The 23,774-nt window shown below is 35.5% G+C and overlaps 1 protein-coding gene across 2 annotated transcripts; it reads left to right on the top strand.

Annotated features, from left to right (window-relative positions):
- Window positions 1-429: 429 nt before the first annotated feature.
- On the top strand, window positions 430-12,829 carry LOC142356869 (uncharacterized). 2 transcript variants are annotated; one of them, XM_075408637.1, is made up of 6 exons: window positions 1,102-1,167; window positions 1,848-1,905; window positions 3,166-3,354; window positions 5,747-5,836; window positions 8,936-9,040; window positions 12,108-12,829. In XM_075408637.1, the coding sequence occupies exons 3-6, from the start codon at window positions 3,183-3,185 to the stop codon at window positions 12,311-12,313; spliced, it is 573 nt and encodes a 190-aa protein (XP_075264752.1). In that variant the 5' UTR covers window positions 1,102-1,167; window positions 1,848-1,905; window positions 3,166-3,182; the 3' UTR covers window positions 12,314-12,829. The 2 variants fall into 2 exon arrangements, with proteins under 2 accessions (XP_075264751.1, XP_075264752.1); XM_075408636.1 differs by lacking the exons at window positions 1,102-1,167; window positions 1,848-1,905 and adding an exon at window positions 430-549.
- Window positions 12,830-23,774: the final 10,945 nt, after the last annotated feature.

Raw genomic sequence — 23,774 nt, 5'->3', positions numbered from 1 at the left:
GTAACGTAAAAGGTTGACCTGAGCCTCGTGCAGGGACGACCAATTTTGGCAGCGTGATTTTCTCCCCCCTTTTTGGATAGATAATCACAAAAATCGACCATCTTGAAAAATTGGTCGGCCCCCGCTGAGGTTCCTGTCAGCTTTCTGTACTTCTTGCGTCAAAAGCATAACATTACTTTTGATTGGATTTTCCGCAAACAATCTCCTGTAAAACAAAACTTTCTGAAGTTGATTGTACTTCATTGAATTAGACAAAGTAAGTACCAATTCAGATTCTGTATTAGAGATTAGAGCTGATTTTTTTTGACGTGGAGGGCATCAGCGCAACTTTTGTGTGGGTTGGGGGGGGGGGGGGGGAGGTGTAGAGACTTATGGAATCGATTCCCAAATTTTTTAGCCATTAGTTCACCTTTCCCTTTTTAGCTCAAATTGACGAAATACGGACAAGTCTTGAAAATTTGACCAGTCAGACGCAGGCAATGCAGGCGGTTCTTGACGAGAATGCGGCAGATACGTCACAGAAATTGGCGCTTATCGAGGAGCAGCAAGGTTAGAAACAAATTCGATCTTTTTTGGGGTCCTTCCCCTTATAGCCCCCTTCCCCCCCCCCCACCTAGTGGTCAGATAACGTAAAGCCCCTCATCATGTTAACTATACCACAATGCGGGGCTATGGTTTCATTGGGGGGGGGGGGGGCTATAAAAACACCCTTTTTTGTCCGTTTGTATGTATCTTTTTACTTCCGCAAATATGGCATGATCAATTACTACAGTTCGGAAATTATGGTCCGCAACTTCCCGGGCCGAGGAATTTTTGCAAAAAATATATAAAAGAGAAGCGGTAACTATCATTTAAATTTGCCGCAAGTTTTTACATAATTTTGAGGTGACTGCTGTGAAGGTGTTGAAATTATGCAATATCAACGCACTCGCCGCTTATTCAACACAAACTCAACCCATTCAAGGCTATTCTTACATAATTTTGCCATATATGATAAAACCATAATACATATCAAAGATTTTGTTTAATCGAATTTGTTAAGAAACAATGACTAACAAAACCAACTAACCCGGGTTATTCATCATACAAAATTCTTAGTGGCCATACTAGGTCATATATGACTCTTATTAATCATACTAGGTCATATATGATTTGTTTTAACTCTTGGTAGTCATACAAGGATCATATATGATTTCCTAAAAATCATACAGGGATCATTAAAAAAATCTAAGCCTAAAAACTATATAACTTTCAATTTGTATTAATTTTTAACTTCTTGCAAATTATACAAGTTCGCATATGACACATAAATTATTATTGACTAGTGCCACAAATTCTCATATAATGTAGTCAAAAGATATAATAAATTATTGCATCGCATTTGCAATCCACATTTGATTTCTTGTGTGCGCTAAAAGAATCTTTGTAATTTGAATATATTCACAAAAGGAACTTGAGGTTATATGCAATTTTTTTTAATGTTTCTTATAAATGAGCATTTGTAACTGTTACCTGGCTTTAGAGAATGTCAAAACGTTATTATCTATTTGGACTTACTCCTTCATTTGGTGTTCAATTTTGTAAATGAGATTGTACGTTAGAGTCTTTTTAGCGGGTTACAAAGTGATGCCTTACCGAATAAAATTTAAAAAAATACAGAAATGGAAAAAAAGATTTATGAAAAATAGATCTATGATTCTTGGTAATCATACTAGGTTCATATATGATTTCTGTGTAATCATTCAAGGATCATATATGATTTTTTAGTAGTCATGCAAGGACCGTACTGGGAAACACGATATGATTTGTATGACATCATATATGATCCTTGTATGACTACAAAAAAGTGGTGACACAGGAATCTTTAGTTTTTATATTAGTACTGCAAACGCCTTCTCCTTACAAGTAAGATTATATATGTGATTATCCATTTTAAAGAGAGCTGATGCCGTGGATTAATTACTGTATAACTAAGAATCATTTTATCCGAGATTCCAATCCTGCGCGTGAAGCAAACAGACAAAAAAAGCTGATGAGAAACCATAGATTATAAAGTACAAACCAAAACGAATTTCCTAGTAGGATCATACAAATCATATATGAATCTTGGATGTTTCACAGGAAATCAATTAAAAGTTTTTCTGTAATTTCTTCAATTTTTTCTGATTGGTCACCAAAATATTCCATTCAATCGCTCGGTGAGGGGCGAAAAAAATCTATACACCAATCGAGGAGCACTAAACGCAATAAAAAGCTATATTTCATATCTCTTATTTAAAAAAATTCTGAAATTTGGAAGCCAGCATAGAAATATTTGTTGTGGGAAACTGCTGAAATAAAATTTTGGAATGGACACCAAGAGTGTGTTTGTAAGCAGAATAATTTTCATGGTTTCCAAAAAGTTTTGACAATTCTTGAAGTCTCTATCTTTTGAAGATTACATTTATATATTTCTTCAGTTAAGGTAATTAGATTTCTGTTTTTCTTCCGGAAAAATGTTTCACAATTGCAACTTATCAGTTCATTAGCTGTAGTTCCAGCGCTTAATAAACTTTTTTATGCAATCCTTTTTGCTGCATCCAAGATAAACATTTTTGAACCCAAAAATGTGGCCCGCAAAATTTTTTTTCTCGGCCGTTGGTCAATTTGGATAAATCGAAATAATAATTTCTCATTTGACAATCGAGTTAGTTTCTGTCCACATAAAAAAGAAAGAAAAAAATTTGGAACATGGCTTTTAATGGCTATGAACCATCATGTATCGCCAAATTTTTTGTGTTAAAATTTTTTCTTGTTTTTAATTTTTATTTATTTATTGTTTATTACACTGAAAATATTGATACTGGAGATGAACATCTGAATTTTTTTTTTAAAAAAATTAACAATCCACAAATGTGCTTCTGGGAGTTCTCTTTTGGAATCTTTTATACATACATGTTCCACTAGAAGTGATATCTGGAAGAAATTTAGAAAATTTTGACCAAGAAGTTTTCCGTCACGAAAATCGTTTGAGTGTAGTCTGATATGAAAGAGCAGTGATTGTAGTTAACTGTTTTTATTCTCGGACTAAAATCTAGTAACTTATTATTTCTGAGCTAAACTTTTATAACTTAAATTTTGTTTTCCTTACAATTTTTTTTCACTATCAAAGATTTTTTATTCCAGCATTTCTCGGGAATGCGATGAATGAACTCGAAGCATCGGTTCAGTTGCTGGTTTTATCTGGATTAAACAGTGAATACAATGGCAGCGACTTTGGCTCATTATTAGAATCTGGACAGGTAACCACTCTTTTGGAGATTATTCAAAAGAACGAAAGAGATATTCAACAGCTGGAAGACAATCAACAAACAGGTACTTGTTTATCGATGTGAATACGGTCTCGGCATATTTATTTCAACAAAAAATTTTAAAAAATCCCTGAAAAATAAATTGAAAAGCATTTTGTTTCAACTGTTAGGACTAACTTGTGATAATCATAATCTGATTTTTGCATTTGTAGCGACTATCAGATGGTATATAAGCTCAACAAAATTGAACGATTGTTCTGGCTTTTTTAAAGATTTACACGCTATACGGCAGTTCTGGAGATGGTTGGTTCCAGTAGTTTGAGCCATTCATAATTTTGCTAATTACTGGCGGCCTGGCAGTACAGTCATTGTGAGATGACACCCCCATCTAAATGGGTTAAAAACCAAAATGAAAAGAAAGGCATTTTGTTCCCAATTTTAAGTTGTGGTCAGCCACTGAAAAGCATAAAAAATCGGGTTAAGGATTAGTCGCTGTACTTTGAATCTACAGGGTCCATCTTGTAAAATCTTTAATTTCATTTTGGGGCAATCACTCGTTTGAACCGATGGATAATAGGTAAAATAATAGAAAAAATCGGATGTAACTGCTCAATTCGTCCCTTTTTATTTCCTACAGCAATGTGTGAAAAATAGAATCGTCGCAGTTATTTGCAAATTTTCTTTGTGTGGAAAAATGTTTAATCAGCACTTATAATTTTTACCTGGCTAGAACTCTGAAAGATATTATATTAAATTCTTGATTCTTTGGTTATTACAAAATATAAAGTTTTAGCATGATTTCTCGCAAAAAAATTCACAATTAGCAAAATTTAGCTAGTAACAGCAAACAATTTGCAAATAACTGCGACAATTCTAAGCAATAAGACTGCTGCGCTAGCAATTTTTTTTCATGTATGGTTCTATGGGATCTTAGATAAACTTATAAGATCTGAGAGAATGTCATTAGTTAAAAAGAAGCAAAGTTTTATATCAAGATAGGTTCATGTAGATGTTGGGGAACAGCACTGGTCATGCCTTAGCGTGTATTTTACAGCATGGAGACTTTTAATACCGTATTATAATACTATGCAGATATTCAGCTGCATCATATTTCGGCGCTATCAAAAACTCACAATTCAGCTTTTAAAGAAATGGTATTTGAAATCCCTGACAGTAGAATCTTTTTGGCATCAACAAAACTTTGACTCCACGCCCTCCAGGCCTCAAACATTTGGTGGCCGTAATCATTTTGAAATCTTTCTATGTATTGCAGGTTTTTCTCAAGCTAAAAAGGATAAACGTTACGTACTAGAATAAAAAATAATTAAAAACTCAATTGTTTTTCAATTTTGCATCAACTGTTTTTTAGAGAAGGGATGAAGCGCTTTAGATAACTGTATTTATCTTCATCATTATTTGGCTAATTTCGCGTCTAAATATATACTCATCATTTTTTTCGGGCTTTTTCAGATTTTATGATTACAGTCGTAAGCTTATTTGGAAACGATTGACACCGGGCTAATTTAGTTCAAAATTGGGAATTTCAAAATTGCCTCAAAATGGGGTAAAAGCGTTCTCATTTTTCACAAAACATGTTTTTTCGGCTAGCGTTAAAACTTTGGACAATCTTTCGTCACTCATTTTCACGCCATAGTTCCCTGTTTTCTGCACTATAAATAACTCCTCTTCACGAAACCCTTTCAAACGGTTACAGTATCTATAGTTACCAAATAAAGGAAAACCTAATTGATGATTAACTTCACAAATTTTCCTCAGGATCCCATTAAGGAATTAGGAAGACAATAAGTGGTGTTTTTTCATAGTACTATAAACAAAAAAAATGAGTCTCAATTAATTTCTAATAAAATTCGGGAAATAAAGTGTCAAGCTAATTACAATGGTGGAATCAATTTGGTGGAATTGGGTTACGTGAATTTTCGTGACAAAATATAAGCCCTTTCCCAGATATGAATATCATATTTCTACGTTTTGCCTAACTAAATTCCATCGTCCAAAGTGGCATGTTTTGTCACTTAATTCCACAAAAACGCAAAATTTATTGAAATTTGAATATCGGAAATTGGCGCGCAATGATATATTTGTCCTTAAAAATTTAACAACGCCGTACAGTGTCGCACGAAACATACTTCTTTACAATAAATTGCGAAGAAACTTTTTGTCGTTGCCATTAATATCCTCTCAAGTTGCTTCGAAATAAAGATAACCCAGAACAAATAGACGGTGCGAAATTTTACAAGCAATTGATGTGTCTCAACTAACAAGACAGTGTTTCCCGTCACCCTTTCAGCATTTTAGAATTTATGTCAATTTTGAGGCAGCAAAAAAAGCTGATCATTGATTATTAATCTCATGATCTGAATTCTATCGGTTTAACAATATTGAGTAGAGTAAAGTTCAATAAATTGCTACAAAAATTTTCTGAATAATTATTTCAGGAGCAGCTGGTTACAGTAAACTTGATTTGACACCATATCAGGAGCAATCTTCTGACATTTGGTCTGTACTCAATGGTGACAATAGCACAGGTAAAATAACCTTTTAAAAATTTAACCTATAACTACATAGCTGGTGCAATTATTTTTTCACAGCATTAAAAGATAGAGCAGGGACCATAAATTTATAAGCTGATAACTAGGTGAAATTGAGGAGTTTTAGGGTAATTAAAAGCCCGTTTATTAATGTCTAAATCGGATCGCGCCTAACAAATTAAGCAAGTTGATTATCGCTTTTAGGTCTTATCTCATATTTCAGAAAATGTACAAATTATAATAATGATAGAACTCTCACCAGACAGAGAAATTTGGGATAGGACAATTGGTATCGGGTACCATCCCAGACCTGAGTGTCATATTATATCAGTACTAATTGAGGCTATTCCAATAGTAAAAGGATAAATCAGTATTGAAGCATGGCTCTCTAAGAGCTTTTTTTTTGCAGTATGATCTGAACAAACACAAGATAGGTTGTTTAATGATTTTTTACTGAACATTAAGTTTTTGATTCCTTATTATGTCCGTATTAATTTCAGAAAAAAATTTGAAAATTTAGAAATTCTGAAATTGAGCAAGATGCATAAGAGCATACAATTGACTGGGGTAATGTATCCAAAACACGTATCCCCCTACTCATCCAACCCCGTTCGAGAAAACAGAAATGACCAGCCGAACGGTTGCGCTCTTCTTTTAAACGCTTTATTACGCAACTTAAACAGAGGAGACAGAAGTTTTGCTCTTAAACAATGATGCCTAAAACATCAAAAAAATGAAACTGTTAATTCAATTATTTCGTGTCTTTTCGTGTTGTTTGTTTCTTACTCATATCTTCTAACTCAAAATTTGCGTAAATTTGAAAAATCCTCCTTTCGACGCAAGAAAACATGTGGATTCACGACAAAAGTCTTAAAATATTATGCTTGGTTTTCATTGCTTGCCTTACGTATTAATGCCATCAGTCATTGTTAAGGTTGTCGTGTTTGACGAAAAACATCAAAATTAGGCCTTACGACGGAAATTATTGAACACACAAACAAATGAACCCATTGAAAGAGAAAAAGATGTTTTTTAATGAGTGGTTACAAACTATGGAAGTTAAAACATGACAATCTTTGTCTGACATGGGCTGCATAACGTCGTCAAACAATTGCGTGGTATCAGTTAAGTGCTTGAAAAACAATGGAAATACTACTTAAGTGCTAATAAAGAATATTAATGAAACTAAAGCTTTGAATCATTGGAAATCACAAATACAGGACCTATAACAAAAGAACAACTCAAGTAGAGGATGAAAAAAATCGCCCTTTTTGCCAGTTATTCGCCTGATATGAAAAGAAAAATTCTTAACAAAAACGGCACAAGAATTCGAAGGAAAGTTACGATGGTTTTTAACATAACTCAAACGTCAATCTCACCCACAATACTGAAGATAACGCACTGAATTATTTACGTTTTTGTCCTTGTGTAAAGATGAGCAACCAAAAGAGACCTAGAATTAGAAAATCCTATTTTCGGTGATTTTTTGCAGCGTTAAGTTTGCGTATACCCAAAATTCATAAATTGAAAGTTATTTTATAAAGGACACACTAAACTAAACTATATTCATTATCAGTCTAAGAGAAAGTTTTTACAGGAGGGATAACGATGTCTACTTCCCTCAATCGAGCTTCAGAAATCTTGCCACTTTAAACAGAATCTCACAATAGATTTCTGATTATGTTAATGTTTCATTCGTTTTCATTAAAATAGACTTTGGATCAAGGCAACAAACTGTTTCAAGATTTTCTGTGATTTTTTGGAATTGTCTGAACATTCAAGTCAAAAATGAATTTTTTTGACACATTGATATGAACTGAAACATCGAAAGTGTAACTGAAATAAAAAAATGATATATTACATCAAAATGAATGAATGTGCTTTCAAGGACTTGAATTTTCCTGCTTTCCCCTAAAGTCATTTCAAATTGTCTCTTTCATTTAATGGAACCAATTTCTACATCTTCTAAAGATTATTTTAAAAATTGAGACTACAAAAAGTCTGGATTGAAAATTGATGGTCAAACCTAAAATAACTGCCTATAGACTTTACTAAGTAAAACTGTTAGCTGAAGTAAAAAAGGTTTGTGATGGCTCAGAGGGAGCTATAACATCAACTGCAGCTACTATGGCGGAGCATTCGCTCCTTAAAACAAAATTTTGATTTGCCCTCAGCAACTTTGGAAACAATAAAACAACCCGGGATTGTTTGCTTTAAAGAGACTTGGCTGAATTAAGATATTGATTCTGGCTTACCATTACCTGTAGCTTTCATTTCTGGGCGCTATACTATCAGAATTTTGATAGGGGAGGTGTTGCAACTTTTTACAGTGCCAAGCTTAATCACGAATTGTTTTCTGAGAAACAGGAGGATAGTCTTCAAATTCAAACGACATAAATAATCTGAGAGAATAAGAAGAAATTTTTTTTCACAGTTCTGTACATGACAGCAAATAGTGTCTGCTCTGTTGTGAACCTTTTGGAGCAGTACTTAGCGCAGCTTAACATAAAACATCCATCCAAACAATTAGTTTGTGGGTGTTTTTATATTAAAATATTGACTAATAACAAAGACAAAAAACGATTAACATTGATTAACATACGATTAACAGACGATTACTATAAGTCTGAATTGGATAGTAAAATAACAATTTCATAAGCTTTGCTAAAATTTGAAGAATTTTTCCTACTGAAGCTTTGAACAAAAACGATGAAAAACATAATACTCTATTGATATTTTCTACTCTCTGCTTCAATCTATAGGATGAATAATTTTGAACATTTTTTGTATCAAAAATAAGTGAAAATTTTGAAATGACTAGAGTAAAACTGATTTTTCTGCATCTAAATGTATAAGGATTTTATACGAGCTAAAAATCAGAAACCGTGTAAACTTAGCTAAATTCTGATCATGGCTGAACATTTTCTGAATGAGTTATCAAAAAATAAGCTACAAATATTCAGTAAAAATGGAAGGAAGTTTGAGATGCACCAATCTGTATAGAGTGCAAAACATTCACGCAGTGACAGGGCAAAGTATTCACGCAATTTCAATGTACCTATGAAATCAAATTGTTCATTTTTTTGTTTATTTCAGACAATTGTTGGGGGACGGATGACAGTAACTTGGCTGCTAGGTTCACAGTTGGTAATCGGATCTCGAAAATCAACAGAGTTCGAATTCTCACATCCCCTGGCTACGGTTAGTCAACTTGGCCTTTTTACCGAAATCGCCAAACTCGTATTCTAGCATTAAGTCTTTAATCTATAAAATTGTTATTAAAAGTTACTTAATAATATAAAAAAACACGAGGGGCTTTTTTAAACAAATTTAACCCAAATTTCACAAAATTTAATCTTAACAAAATAAATCAAAACTCAAATGTTTTCTTAACTGCTGAATACGTCACTTTGCTACCGACTTTGTTAACAATTTTCTTCAATGATTATTTGTTCTGAAAATTATAGCCTTAATTAAGTTGTCCGAAAACTCTTTTTTTTATTAAGAAAACATTTCGTAATCATTAATCCCAAACCTTTAAGAGCGTTGCAAATCGTATCAAATTAAACCAGGTTCAGGTCTCGACTTACGAGAAGACTCGAAAATTTTAGTGGGGAATGTCTTAATTGTAATATTACGAAATCGAGCTTCCTGATAAATGTTGAGGAAAACGATTTTTTTTCACTATGGTCACTGGACGATTAAAATTTTTTTTATGAAAGTTTTGGACCAAGCATGATCCTTTTATGTGTTGAATAGCTTTTTAATAACCGAGCAAAAAATGTTTATTCGGGTTGAACAAAACTCTTTTTCCGAAGTCCAATTTTTTTCGCCTACTTTTTCCTAAGTCTACTTTTCTTCCAAAACGCCGTGTTTTTACTTCCAAAAATATGAAATTTCAGTTTTACAAAAAACAACTAAGATTTTTGGTTAAAAACTGATTTTTCAGAATTCCAACAGATCAAATCTGACAATTGCTGGCTAATGCAGGAATAGTGGGCAATAAAATCAAACATAATTTTTTAGTCAAAAAACAAATTACAAAAAAAGTCTCCTATATTTATCCCTTAACAATAGCTCAGGCATTCTTTATAACTCAGCATTTTGTGTCGCAAAGATAATTTTTGCAACAGACTAATGTCGAGCTTAAATTAGTTGTGTCAAGTGGCCTTCTTCGCTAAAGACTTTTCATAGGTTGTTCTCGTCTGGCAGCGCATGGTTTTTTCATAGGTCAAGGTCGAAACCTGGGTAAACAAGCAAAACTTGAGAACAAAAACAGCTTAAAAATTTTGAAAGGTCACTATGGGGGGTAATAAATCTCTGGTCTTAAAAAGAGTTGAGAAGTGGATCAAGTTGTCCTTTAAATTAAATATTCAGACCAAAGAATCGATTAACTGCCTTTTTCATCTCACACGGTCGAATACCTGACAACAGATAAATAGAATCTATTAAATCTAATTTTTAAATATGTTAGCTAATGTTAAATATGTTAGCGCTACCGAACGGTCATATGTGGAACAATATTTTTAAAAATAAATAGTAATTCCTGATGAAAATTGATAAATTTTTATGATAAAGTGAGTTTTCAAGCTAACCGCTGTTCAGTTTTAATGTTTCTTCTTAGAAGAAACATTAAAACTGAACAGTGGTAAAAAAAGAACACGTTATTAACCATAACAGTCATAACAAGTAACAGAGAGTTTGACAATTGTTATAATACTGCCTGGAGTGTGGTTATATATTTCAGTACATAAGTGTAATTAAATTAAATTAATTTAATTCTTAGCTCGACCAGGTAGTGTTGATTCATGAGTCGTGGTTTAGTAAACTTTTTTATATCTGATAGATTTCCAACGAACCGACCCATATGTTTTATATTGTTTATTATCAGAAAAAGATTTAATAGAAAATTTTTTCAATTCTTTTGGGAAGGTTTTTGTCTTTTCCAAACACCTTAGTTCTTTAGGAAGTGAATTCCAATCCTTTGATGCAGTTTTTGTAATGAAACGTTCTAATTTTTGAGTGTGACATATAGAGTCAAAAAATATGTCACAGCTTCTAAATTTTGTCTGATGCACCAAGTGGGCAAGGTTGTGGCATCTAAATGATTAAACGCGGGTAAAAGACAGTTTCTCAGTTTCCACATATAAGTGGTTCTTTTCAATTTGATTAAATATTCAACAGGGAGAATGGATTGTTTTATATGAGATCTTTTGTTGAGTGTATTCTATTTCTAGAGTAACAAGCACGAATGGCCCAATTTAGTTGCTTTTCAAAAGATATAAGAGAGTTTTTGTCTATTGATTGGATTAACAGTAATGAATAGTGTAGATGGCTGATAACAAATGCGTTCAGAACCGTTTTCATTAGAAACGTTGGTATCCGATTAAGGAGTGCATAAATTGTTTTTATTCCACGTGCCATTTTCTTAAAAGATGCTTCACTTCGTCTTGGAAACTGAGATTTTTGTCAATATGTACCCCAAGATACTTGACTCTTTTGGACTCTGTAATATTTTTGTTCCCGATTTTTGTTGATTCAGATTTGCTGAAATTTCTGTTGCGGCTGAATAGTATGAATTCAGTTTTTAATGGATTCAATTGTAGTTTTAGACTTGTGAAATATTTGGTCAGCAATATTACATTTTTTTCTATAATTGTTTTGCACTCTTGTTGTATAGGAGCGGAAGCAAGGAGTAATGTGTCATCTGCATACTGTACCACCTCGCAGTTTTTAACAATTTGATCTCGCAGATAGTTTATATGAATATTAAACAATAGAGGACCAAGCACTGTCCCCTGAGGCACACCACGTTCTAGAGTAATCTCATCTGAATTTACGTTATTAGTTAGAACTCTTTGTTTTCTCTCCGAGATGAAACTTTCTATTAATTTTATGGTTTTAGAGACGACACCTAATCTTCCTAGCTTTTTTTAAAAGGATAACATGGCTTATTGAGTCGAATGCTTTTGAAAGGTCTAGAAAAGCAGCAGCTACAATTTTGTTTTGATCTGTTTTATGTCTTATAAATTCAGTAGTGTAAACGAGAGCGTCAGTTGTAGAATGTTTCTTCCTAAATCCGTAGCCTAAATACTCACTTAAAAAATTATCAGGAATTAGTACTTATTTTATATAAGTAAATAAATATATAAGTAAATAAATACAAAGAAAATAGTTATGGCAATTTATGACTTGTCGGTACTATTTTTCTTCATGGTGGCTAGCTCAGGTTAATAAACCAATACACTTATAATTTTTTCATTATTAGTGAATGGAGAGGGCTATGAGTTTTTCTTGTGCGTGGGAAATCGCTGCAGTATCGAATGTGAAGAACTGGAACCAGTGGCAGCTGGTCAGTGGGTTGAATCGCTCTGTGGTGAAATGTCTGCAGAGTACATCAGAATTACAACTTCAGCTGATGAACATCTGCTCAGTTTCTGCCAGTTTGAAGTATATGGGCAGGAACTTCAGTGATATTTATAACTTCAGCTAAATGTGAACTTCGAACACGATAAAAAATGTTGGATCTTCTCTGCCCGAACTTCATTTGGCTCAAGAGATGGATTGCCAATAATATTATCTATTTCATACCTAAAAATGGGTCCTTCCCATTATTCCATCCCTCACCCCCTCCCCTAATCCCCCCTAATCCCTCTCCCCACCCCCCCCCCCCCCCTATCTTCTGAATCATTAGTGATGGCGTGTTGAACTTTATTCTGATGCAGTAGTTAATGTTTCTCAACTGAGTTTGGTACGAGTTATACACCCCGTCTCACATTTATAGAGCACACGCCATAGAATAGGAACCTTATATTCTAATAAGTAAAAGTTACCCTACAATCTCAGGTAGCGACAAACAGTCTAAGATTCAAACATCGGATTTTTTCCGTTTGTGCCCCCCAAAGATGCACGAGGAAGCAAATCGAATATCATATTTTGTCGCTAACTCTTTCCATTTTTGGACACGTGAATAGGTACAAAAACCGTGAAACCCAGACCTCGAATATTCCTTCTGCCAAAATTATAGCTTTTAAAGTATTGGTTTTCAGAAAAAAAAACATAGATGAAGAATGTATAGATGAGTTTGCCGGATAAATCTACTACAAACGTTTATTTCTTAATATGTTGAATTTTCTTATGAAATATCCGAAAGACTGCTGAACTCGACTTGCAACACAGTCAACATTCGATGAGTGAAAATGAGAATAGAGAGAAACAGCTGAAAGAGGCGAAACGACAAAAAATAGAAAAGATTTGAGTTTTTTTCGCTTGTTAACACTAAAACACCAATTCCATTTTACCCAATGCCATTTTACCCAGTCATTTTACCCAATGCTAACTTACCCAATGCTCTTTGATCTTTTCGTTCAATTATCCGATTACAAATTAGCATTAGTCGCTATTAGAAGGACGATTTAAAATATTTGTGGACAATATAATCCCATGTTCGGTTGTGATAGTTTCATATCAAGTCCCACAGGCCATTTATTTTATAGTCGGCTAAATAGTCGTTCTAGTTAATTTAGCAATGGGGTGAATTAAAAATGGCATTGGGTAAAATGGCATTGGGTAAAATGGCAGTTTGGGTAAAATAGCATTGGGTATAATGGCATTGGGTAAAATGGAATTGGGTATATTGTCCTGACACCATCCTCACATTTGCGTTTTAAACTAAACACCTTTTAAATCTTGAGCTGCAAAAATCGGGAAATTTTGTGTGCAAATCTGTTTCCGGGGCGTTAAAAGTTCGTCTTCAAAGAATTTTAAGGCAAAGGATTGTTTAAATTCAATCACCTGAAAAAACGGTTTAGTGACGACTATTAATCTAATTAATGAAGTGAGTGTTTTAAACAGAATCTGGATCTTTGCCGTTTGTGCCCCCAGTACGTTTGCCCCCCCCAAAAAAAATACAGAGCAGGTACCATTACATAGTAAATTTTTATGTAAAAATATGGCACGTGCATCTGGGGGTGCAAATCATATGCACCCACTAAGCTGGGGGGGGGTGGGGGGGCACAAACGGAAAAGATCCAAAAAATCAATTAACAGATATTTTGCCAAATCAGCATGAACAACTACCCTCAAATCGACAGGTAGGATCATTCACGTCCTCCATACTATGATATTTAATGATTTATTTAAATTAGGTATGAGCGAGGCATGTTCCAAATAAAATGAACACACTAAAGTTGGGAGGCAAAAGCGGAAAAATCTAAATTTTTTCCGCTTGTACCCCCCCCCCCCGCTTAGTGGGTGCATATTATTAGAAGAACTTTGCACTCATTTGTTTCAAAGGAAACAAAATTTGATAGATCTTGTCATGACATGCAAAATCTTGACAAATCCTGGGATGCTTCAGCAACTGAGATCTTGTTAAATAAATTAAGTTTCCGAGAAAAATTTATGATCTTTTCCGTTTGTGCCCTCCCCAGTACAGTATGCAACCCCCAAAAGAGGGCACGTGACATTAAATAGTAAATCATTACGTAAAAAATGTCACGTGCGTTTGGGGGTTTAAATAATATGCTCACTAAATAAATAAATACTAAGCTGGAAGCACACGAAAAAGATCCTATGTTTTTGAAATCGCTATAAAATTCCGATAAAAACTCCCGGGTTGAATTCGAATGATTAACTTGTAAGAAATTGCAAGTTTCTGACAAGTTCTTATAAAGCGTTGCACCGCCTTACAAGTTTTTCTGCCAAAACTTTACAAGTTCTTACAAGTTAAGTACCCAACTTACAAGTTCTTGCAAGTTAAGCATTCTGCATACAAGAAACTTAGAAGATACCCGTTCGACTTACAAGGCTCTCACAAGATAACCATTCGCCTTATAAGGCTCTTACAAGATAACCATTCAACTTATTAGGCTCTTACAAGACAACCATTTCTCGCAAAAAAATTATACGTCCTTATTATCTTTTCGTGGACTAAAAACGCTTAAAACTTCGCAACATTCGAATTTACACATATTTCGGGCACCGACAAAAAAAGGCACAAAAAAACATCAAAAAACTAATCTAAGGCAATCTTCTCTTTTCATTTTTACCACAACTTCCTTTTTCTCTGATTTCTTGGTTTGTAAATGTGTAGAAGTTGGATTGACGACAATTCCCTGCTCCATCCAAACTAGCTATAAGAGAGAGAAAAAGTCAGCTCAGACAAAAAAAAACAAGCAAAAAGAAACAGAGAAACAAAGACAGAGGAAACTACAAAAACATCGGACACGTTGCGCACAAAACAAAAAATAAAAAGCACGGAAAAGAGAAAAAAGAGCACAAAAAAAACGGAAAAAGACACTGCACGATTTAAAGTTTCCATAAACTTTTTTTTTCTTTTTTTTCCGCGAAGCAATTTTTTTGGGAGAGCGGGACCTTCAATCTATTGTTAAGATACCTTACTCAAAAGAATACCAATTTTGTATAGTTTTAAAGTTTTATGAAGAATGTGAAAAAAAGTAAGGATAATAATCTGGAATATGCGGAAAACAAAAATCAGTGATTTTTAGTAAAAAAATTCCTTTTTAGCTGATTTTTCAATTGATGTTGCCTATCAGTTCTTATTTTGTTGTTTTTCTCAGAATTAGCCAGGCATCTAATGCATCACAGTAGTTGACTTGAGAGACAATGAAAAAATTTGCGTACGAAATCAAAAAAAAATCACGAAAACGCTTTTCACTTTTATCTGCTGCGTTGCAATTTACTGGAAGAGCGGGACCTTCGAATTTGTTTGCATTCACAATCAACATCTTCTCTCTTCTGTAATTGAAAAAAAAATACGTATTACAAAAAAAAATGTTTGCCTCTCGTCCTCAATGTAGAAAAACAAATGAACGACCAAAAAAGAAGCAAAACAAAATAGCAAAGTAAAGAAAAAGAGAATTCACAGAAACACAAAGCAGCCAGAACGTTGAGGTTAAACAGGAGAAAAATTTAACCACAGACAAAATTATTGAATACAAGTTCTGCAAATTTGTTTTTTTCAAGAGTTATGTTTTTCTTCAGCGAAAAACATTCAAAATTAACATTCATTGAAATAACCTTGACCTTCTCTGTTTCAAACCACAAGGAAACTGATAGTCGTTGTTTTATGCGTCCATATGTCACCCAACTATAATTTAAATGGCAAATTCCTAGTGTTAAATTATACAGAAATTTCATTTTTTATGTGCTTTTCATTTTGGACTGAAACTTACAAGTCAACGGTTCAACTTGAAATTTCTTACAAGTTAACCTTCTTTTGCGAGAAACTTGCATGTTCTTACAAGTTAACTATCCGGTTTCGAGGATAACTATCCGGGTTAGATCGAATTCCGCTCATTCAACTCTGCAATGATGGTAGAGTGATCATACAAACTCTCATTTCTGCAACAGTTTGTCTGATAATGTTACAAGTATTCTTTTTAGAAATTAAGCCGATGCTCGACTCGTGTTTTGTTGTCCTTAACACTCTTCCTTGTAGTTCAAGAGCATGACACTTTGACCTCTGAAAATCAGTAAATTCTCCCTTGTCTCGATAGAAAAAAAATTGTCTCATGCCGTTCAAAGTATGACATTATCTAGTGAATTAACTAATTGGGGGAAGAAATCAATGAAAATTATAGTAACAAATTTTTTTTCAATGAATTATCTCTTAAAGAACTTCTTTGGCTCTATATTGCAGGAGGAGTGGTGAAAGTCGCAGGTAAAATGTCACGGTTAATAAAAGCGCCTAGAAACTGCAAAGTTTTTTCAGCAAAAGTGTTGTATTAAAATACTGCAAATAATAGTGTTAAATTCTATAGATACAATTTCGGACAATAGTTTGATGACAAAAAAGATAACATCAATTCGCGAATAACGGCTGCACACTACAGCGTTTCACAGCCCTCAAACATATAGAATCGTGCCAAAAAAACTTTTCGTGGCTCATCAAAATAACAAATTTGATGAAAAAAAAGCAAAAAAACACAACCAGCAAAAAAGTTTTTCATTTTTCAGAAAAAATTTGGAAACAGATAAATATTTAGAAAAAAAACTGCCTATCCTTAATTTGCTTGACATCAATTTCAATTTGGCTTCAACTTTTTTTGACCAAGTAGCATAAATCTTGAGCATATTGAACTCTCCGCCAATGGGGGAGCACAATTAACAAGCCCTTTACAGTTTTATACCTTTCATCAAAAATGAGGGATTACATATAAAGTAATGACATGCTTTGATTTTTGTTTTTGGGGAAATCAAGGAAAACAGCACTGTAGAACTTTGGGGAGAAACGAAAATAAATCAGAGTAGAAAAGCTTTGCTTCGCTTTCTTAAGCAGGTCACTAATTTTTTAATTTGTTTAATTACGGTTCACTTGTCCTCAATACGCCTTTCAAGTTTAAAAAACGTTTCAATGCCTGTGGTACTCCTATATCACTCTACCATCATTGTTCAGTGAATTATTACTAGCATACACGTGGTACATATTTATCACATTAGTTGTTCATTGAATCAATCGTCGAACGATTGACTCTCTTTCTCAGTGACAAGTAGTTGTGAACTCCATCAAAACTAATACGTTAACTGCGAATTGGCTAACCGCAGTTCTGCCTAAACGTGTAATTCAAACGGCTTGTCACTGAATCTATTCTTTCAACACAAGTATTATAGCTTTGTATCTAAAGCATTCAAATACAGTGCGACATGGCGCAGTCAGATTCAAAAGGGCGAACAACATTGGGCCTTGAACAATTCTGGGACAAACCCAGCAGTAAGCCAACCATACCATGGAGAAGTGGAGAAGCCAACTCAAAATGGCCCTCGTTGGAAAGGCAAATATCGAACTTGACGAGTTACTCCAAGAGAGACCGACACAAGTCATCTACCCTCCCAAACCAATGGAAGAACAACCAGTCCACAACCCAACACAAACAATGAGAGGTAAAGACTAACGAGATATAACCAGGCGACAGCCAAATGGAAAAACGATTTCAATCAAATAGATAGAATGGGCGTACTATGCGGCGACAAGCCATGGGACGTGGCAGATAGAAAAGCCAAATCACTCATATATATAAGTGTCGGCGTTGGAGGACGTAAAATGCAAGCTAGAAAGTTCCCCAACACAAAAGTAGAGAAAAAGTCGACCCAAGAAATCTGAGAAAAACTCGAACTAACATTCATACGTCCGCTAAAGACATCGAAGCGAGAGACAGCAACAAATGGTGGATCCGAACGAAACACCCAGTCCAATTAGGAAGTTACACCAATACCCTCATAAAGAACCTCGGAACGCTCTACTGCGACATTGAGTGCAATGGTTGGCGGGCCGGAAGGGCGGACACTTTAGTGGTTCCCAACAAGCATAGGGCGATAGTGGGGAGAGATCTATTCAAACCACTGGGCATCCAACTCAAACAACAGGATTCCCAAAGTCAGAAGGTAAGAACATAAATTCAATCGAGACAGCCTCAACATTCCCAACAGAACAAGAGGTAGTACTAAAATACATAGCCCTAACAACACAAGTAGGACGGTCAAAAAACCAAAGGATAAAATCGCACTTTAAGAGTAACTCCACCCCTGTCCATCAAAAAAAGGAAGACGTATACCCTTACACTTAGAAACATATGTAGAAAGAGAGGAAAAGAATTAAGAACTTACAGAAAGACGGACACATAGTTAAACTAGAAAAATGCAGCGGCGAATTCCACGCATCTCCAATAGTGATAACAGTCAAAAAAGACAAATCGATGAAACTAGCAACGGACTCAAAAACGATAAATAGGGCAATTCACAAGAACAAATGCCAAATGCATAACATCGACTGCCCCATGGCTTGCATTGCACAAACCAACACTCAATCGTCCGACAAAGAACAAGTGCTACTTTCAACAATAGACTTACGTTGCGCACACAGCCAATTACCATTAGCTGAAGATACCGCAAAACAATACAATTTCAAAATAGTAGGCGGTCAAGCCGCAGGAACATATAGATTCAATACCGGCTTCTTCGGTGTAACAGATATGCCCGCAGAGTTCCAAAAGGCCACACACAAAACATTATATAATCTAACAAACACATTCAGTTTTCTAGACGATAATATAATAGTCACAGAAGAAGGTATAGGAAACCCACAAGAAAAAATTATTTGACTGTTTAGACAGACTAAACGAAGAGAGCCTAGCAATCAACAAAGATAAATGTCACTTCTCAAACGACAAAATAACTTGGCTAGGATAAGAAATAACCGAAAAGGGCATCAAACACATCTTCTCAAAAACACAAGCAATGCTAAACTTAAAACCACCGATGACCCAAAAACAACTGAAATCTTTTCTTGGTAGCGTCCGCCACCTCACAAAAATTCTAACCAACCTCGGAGCTTCTGTTGAGAATTCAGAGACTAACTTCGGAAAAATACAAAATATATATGGACAGAGAACCATCAATGAAACTTTGAGACAATAAAAACTAACATCAGGAATCTAACTTAATTTACATATTATGATACAAAAAGAAACAAAAAAATCAAAACGTATGCCTAGCGATCAGGACTTGGGGCAGTACTTGAGCAAAAAACATTTAACGGATGGTAGACAATATCATACGCCTCCCGGTTTTTAACCAAAGCAGATGAAAAATATAGCATCAACGAGTTGGAACTGTTAGGAGTGGTATGGGCCCCAGAGCATTTTAAGCATTATTTACCAGGACAGCACTTCATAGTACAAACTGATCATCGAACATTATTATCGATCCTTGAAGATCGGACAAGTAAAATTCATCAAAGCCGCTCAACCAGATGGTACGACAGACTAATCCCATTCCAGTTCAACATTGAACATATAGCAGGCACTAAGATGGGAATAACTGATTACATGTCAGGCAAACCAACAGAACCAGCAAAACTTCCGCCCGCGAAAAATTAATAATTGCACAATATGATATCATTCGCGAAGCATTACAAATATTACGCAGAAGGGGTAGACCTAGAAAACATTAAAATCAATTACCAACAAACAATAAGTTGGAAACGTCAGACGATTCCAGCACTAATAAAAACAACACCCTGGAATCGTCCCGCGATTCCAAACATTACACATTAGATGGAAATTACAAACAACGGAGATACAGGCCAAAGAAACCTTTAAAGGAAACACAGCTTAATCACAAAGAGGCACAAGGCAATAGCCAGAAGCACGTCAAAGACAATTAAACCTCATATGGAAAGTAATTACAATTTATGCAGCGGTCAAAAATTAACCAAAGTGCAATCCAACGCTACGAATAATGACGTCATAGCCAATCGACAGGTCACGCGCAGCTTAATAGCAAAACCCAATTTGCGATTCTCTACAGCTAATACGCATCAGCCTAATCTAAACAGTTTCACAAATTGCGCTCAACAGATGGACTACTCAAATAAAGAACAAGTCAGCCCAAATAACGAATCCCCACCGGCCAAAAGCCAATTCTCAATGAGCAATTACCTCAGTCCCACCCCAAAATCTTCACAGTTGAGAAAGGCGATGAGCTCCCAAAACTTCTAGAGGACATCTTCAATACCCAACTAATAGCAGCCATGACAAACAGGGACACGGTGTTACGCGAGGACCGTGACTGCATCTTAGCTGGGGACAAGCAACGATGCAGGAGTCTCAGCAAACAAATCAACCCCAAGTGGAGAAGTCTAAGTGTGTTCATAAAGGCTGCATACTCCTCGACAATAAACTCGTAATTCCTAAGGCCCTCAAAGAATCGGTCATAGACGTATTACACTCGTCACACACAAGAGCATGAGGAATGACCGAACTACCAACTAGGACAGCGATTATTGTAGCCTTTTATCAATCGCGATCTGATAAACAAATCAAAAACATGCAGACCATGTACAGAATCTAAAAAGCATAACTCGAAAATCTAATTGGGCATCCTACCACCATGCTCAGACCCAAATGAAGAAATCCAGCTAGATTTTGGTGGGCCATTTGATGGACTATATAATAGGAAGAGAAGTATAAATCCTGGCATGTCACAACAGCATCTCGAAATTTCCTACCCTTAAGCGAGTCACAAATGCAAACGGCCCAAACATAGAAAAGTTTCTAACTAAATAAATCGCCCAACACGGGTACCCCGAAATATTAGATTAGATCAAGCGCGTTGCATAAAAGGCAATAAGGTACAACAACTATGTACCCGATACAACTTTCTTTTAACATACACACCAGCCAATTATCATCGCCCAATCGGCCTCGCAGAACGACTTGTACAAACCGTTAAACGACGATTAGGCTACACTAAACTTGACCCCAACCAGAGACCGCTCAACATAAAAAGTGCATTAAGAAACATATCAAACGAACTACGAACATGTAGGAAGAAAGAATCTAAACTATCACCATTCGAAGCTTACTATGGTAGAAAACCAAATTCGGCTATTACAAATGTCACAAAAAACCTATTAGGGCTAACTTAAATTAGTCAAACACATTAAAATACTATTTAGACAACATCATAGGCGATGAGGAATTGATCCCAGGTGAGAAATAGTACAACGAGGACCTGGAGAGCGGTGCGGAGCTCCAAGAAGCAAAAGGGAGAACCCTCGAAGACGTCTAGAGCGATAATAGTGAGATCAAACGAGTCATAAAACTCCATCAGCAAGCTTTGAAGAGCCTCTCACATGACACAGTCCACGCCTTGAACGTACACGTCGACCGTTAGCAACTCAAAGAAATAAGAAACAGCTCCAAGGTATTTATGAGGCTATACCAGAAGGAGCCGCTCTAGTCAAAACAGCGGACTTCACCCTGCCTTCGCCAAAAAAGGGCTCCCCCAAGAAAAAGAAATCTCAACTGCACCCTCGCAGGACTCCGATCAAGAAGACCCCAAATACCAGGAGACGGACAAAAGTCAGGACAATGATATTACCGAGAATCCATGCCCGCCTCAACAAGTGCTCGACAAAAACAAACACTGTGAACACATGCCAGCCGATGCAAGAAGCCAATACATTAGAAGCCCATATTCGCAAAAGCCCCAGACCAAAGAAGGAAACAAAACGATATGGAGATACAACGAATTTAGACTTCTTGGATTCATCAGACGATGAACAGCCACCCCAGAAAAAGCATGCCACAGGCGTCGCCTCATGTTCCCCACCTAAAACAGCAACGACCGACGCTCCAGCTTCCACTAGTGGCAGAATTATACCCGTCATCACGACCAGCCTCGGCAACACTGATGATGATACAATGCCAATCCAATTCGTCGCAACAGCCAACACCAATTTGGAAAATGTAATCACTGGGCGAGAGGAATAGGACACTGAACGATACCTCCAACCTCACGAATACTGATGATCACAAGAAGTTGCCCCAAAAGTTTATCGAACCAAAATAAAATGTACTTTATTCAATCAAAACTCATAGCAAGAAAAACTTTTTGTTCATCAGTTTATTAAAGCTGTGCATCATAGCAACATTATTCTAATGCAAAGTTAACATGCGCATTTTAGCCAACGATTTTTTAAAAATAATTTTTTAATGGCCTATTCAAATGATGTTTTCATTAATCTCAAAAAAAACAAATGTCTGCATTATTACAAAACAAAAATTTAACGTTAGCTTAACCTGTCGTGGTTGTATATTAGGTGACAGCTACCAATACAAACAACTTGAACTTTCTCACTTTTCTATCACTTTTATACAGAACACTTCACATGACTTCGACAAAAAAATCTGTTTTGAAAAGATGGCTAGCTTTATTGGAGCATTTTGTGTCACGCACATAGTCATGCGAGCCTTATCATGTTCATTGAAGGTCAAGGAGCTAGTACAGCAGTTTTCACAAAAATAAAGGCTTCACGAAATTGGAAGCTTAAAATTAACTTTGAGAAATACAATTCTTGACGAATCTATCGGCAGAACTCAGAACAAACCAGCCTTGAAATGCGTTTGTTTAGCCCATGAAATTGCTCCTGGAATTATTAAACCCTTTGCCCGGAATATTTAAGAACAATAGAAGTACTCCAATTATCTAGCAATTTTAGGTATAATAGAGTCACGGATAAGTTTTCTGGATACTTGGCTATGATATTTTTGATTTCTAGGACAAACTTTTAATGTTTTGTTATATTTTAGAAAAAGTAAGTTCACATTTTTTATCAAAAACTCGACAAAATTAGAACCAGTTGCATTTGGTTAAATGAAATTACACTCAGTAATAATCATTTCATCGTGATTATAATCATCGTTTAACTTTAACATCATTCACATTTACTTTCTTTTAAACCCACCCCCCCCCCCCACACACACACACACACACACACACACACACACACACACACACACACACACACACACATCAAGCTAAATCAAAGCACCAATTACATTTAGTTTAGCGGCAGTTCATCGTTGAATAAATTATTTGCCAGTTTTTTCATAAGCGCTGATGCGTTCCAAGCAGCGACTATTTTCGGAAATGCTATCCCAGTTGTAGAAGCTTGATTATCCAATGTCTTTTTCACATCGATCAATTCTTTCACGAGAATCTGAACCAACTCAGGTGCTCGCTTGCCATCAATTGGCTCTGGGGTGGTTGTTTGATTTTCCGTTGACTTTTCGACTTCCGCCAACTCGGTCACCATATTTGCCATCATCGAGGGCGTTTGTTTAGCAACACGTGGCAAGGTAGTGTCAGTGTGAACATTTGCGTGATTGGAAGTTTGAATATCTGCTTTCTTTCCATTGTAATTGTATTCCAAATGGGATGTTTCGGCCGATGGATGTTTCGGCAGATGAATACCCAAGTTGTATTTCAAGTGGCAATTGATGTGGTGTCGGTAATTACAAAACCGAAGCGAAAGCGTGAATTCAACGAAATGAATTGCTAAAAAGGTTGACACTATCATAAAAAATTTAAGAGAAAGTCTCATATTGTTGCTCGAATGTTTCGCCTTAAA

The sequence above is a fragment of the Convolutriloba macropyga genome, unplaced genomic scaffold (genome assembly GCF_964194025.1).
Source record: "Convolutriloba macropyga unplaced genomic scaffold, txConMacr16.3 SCAFFOLD_1775, whole genome shotgun sequence".
Taxonomy (NCBI): domain Eukaryota; kingdom Metazoa; phylum Xenacoelomorpha; order Acoela; family Convolutidae; genus Convolutriloba; species Convolutriloba macropyga.
This window is presented reverse-complemented; position numbering and strand designations above follow the sequence as displayed.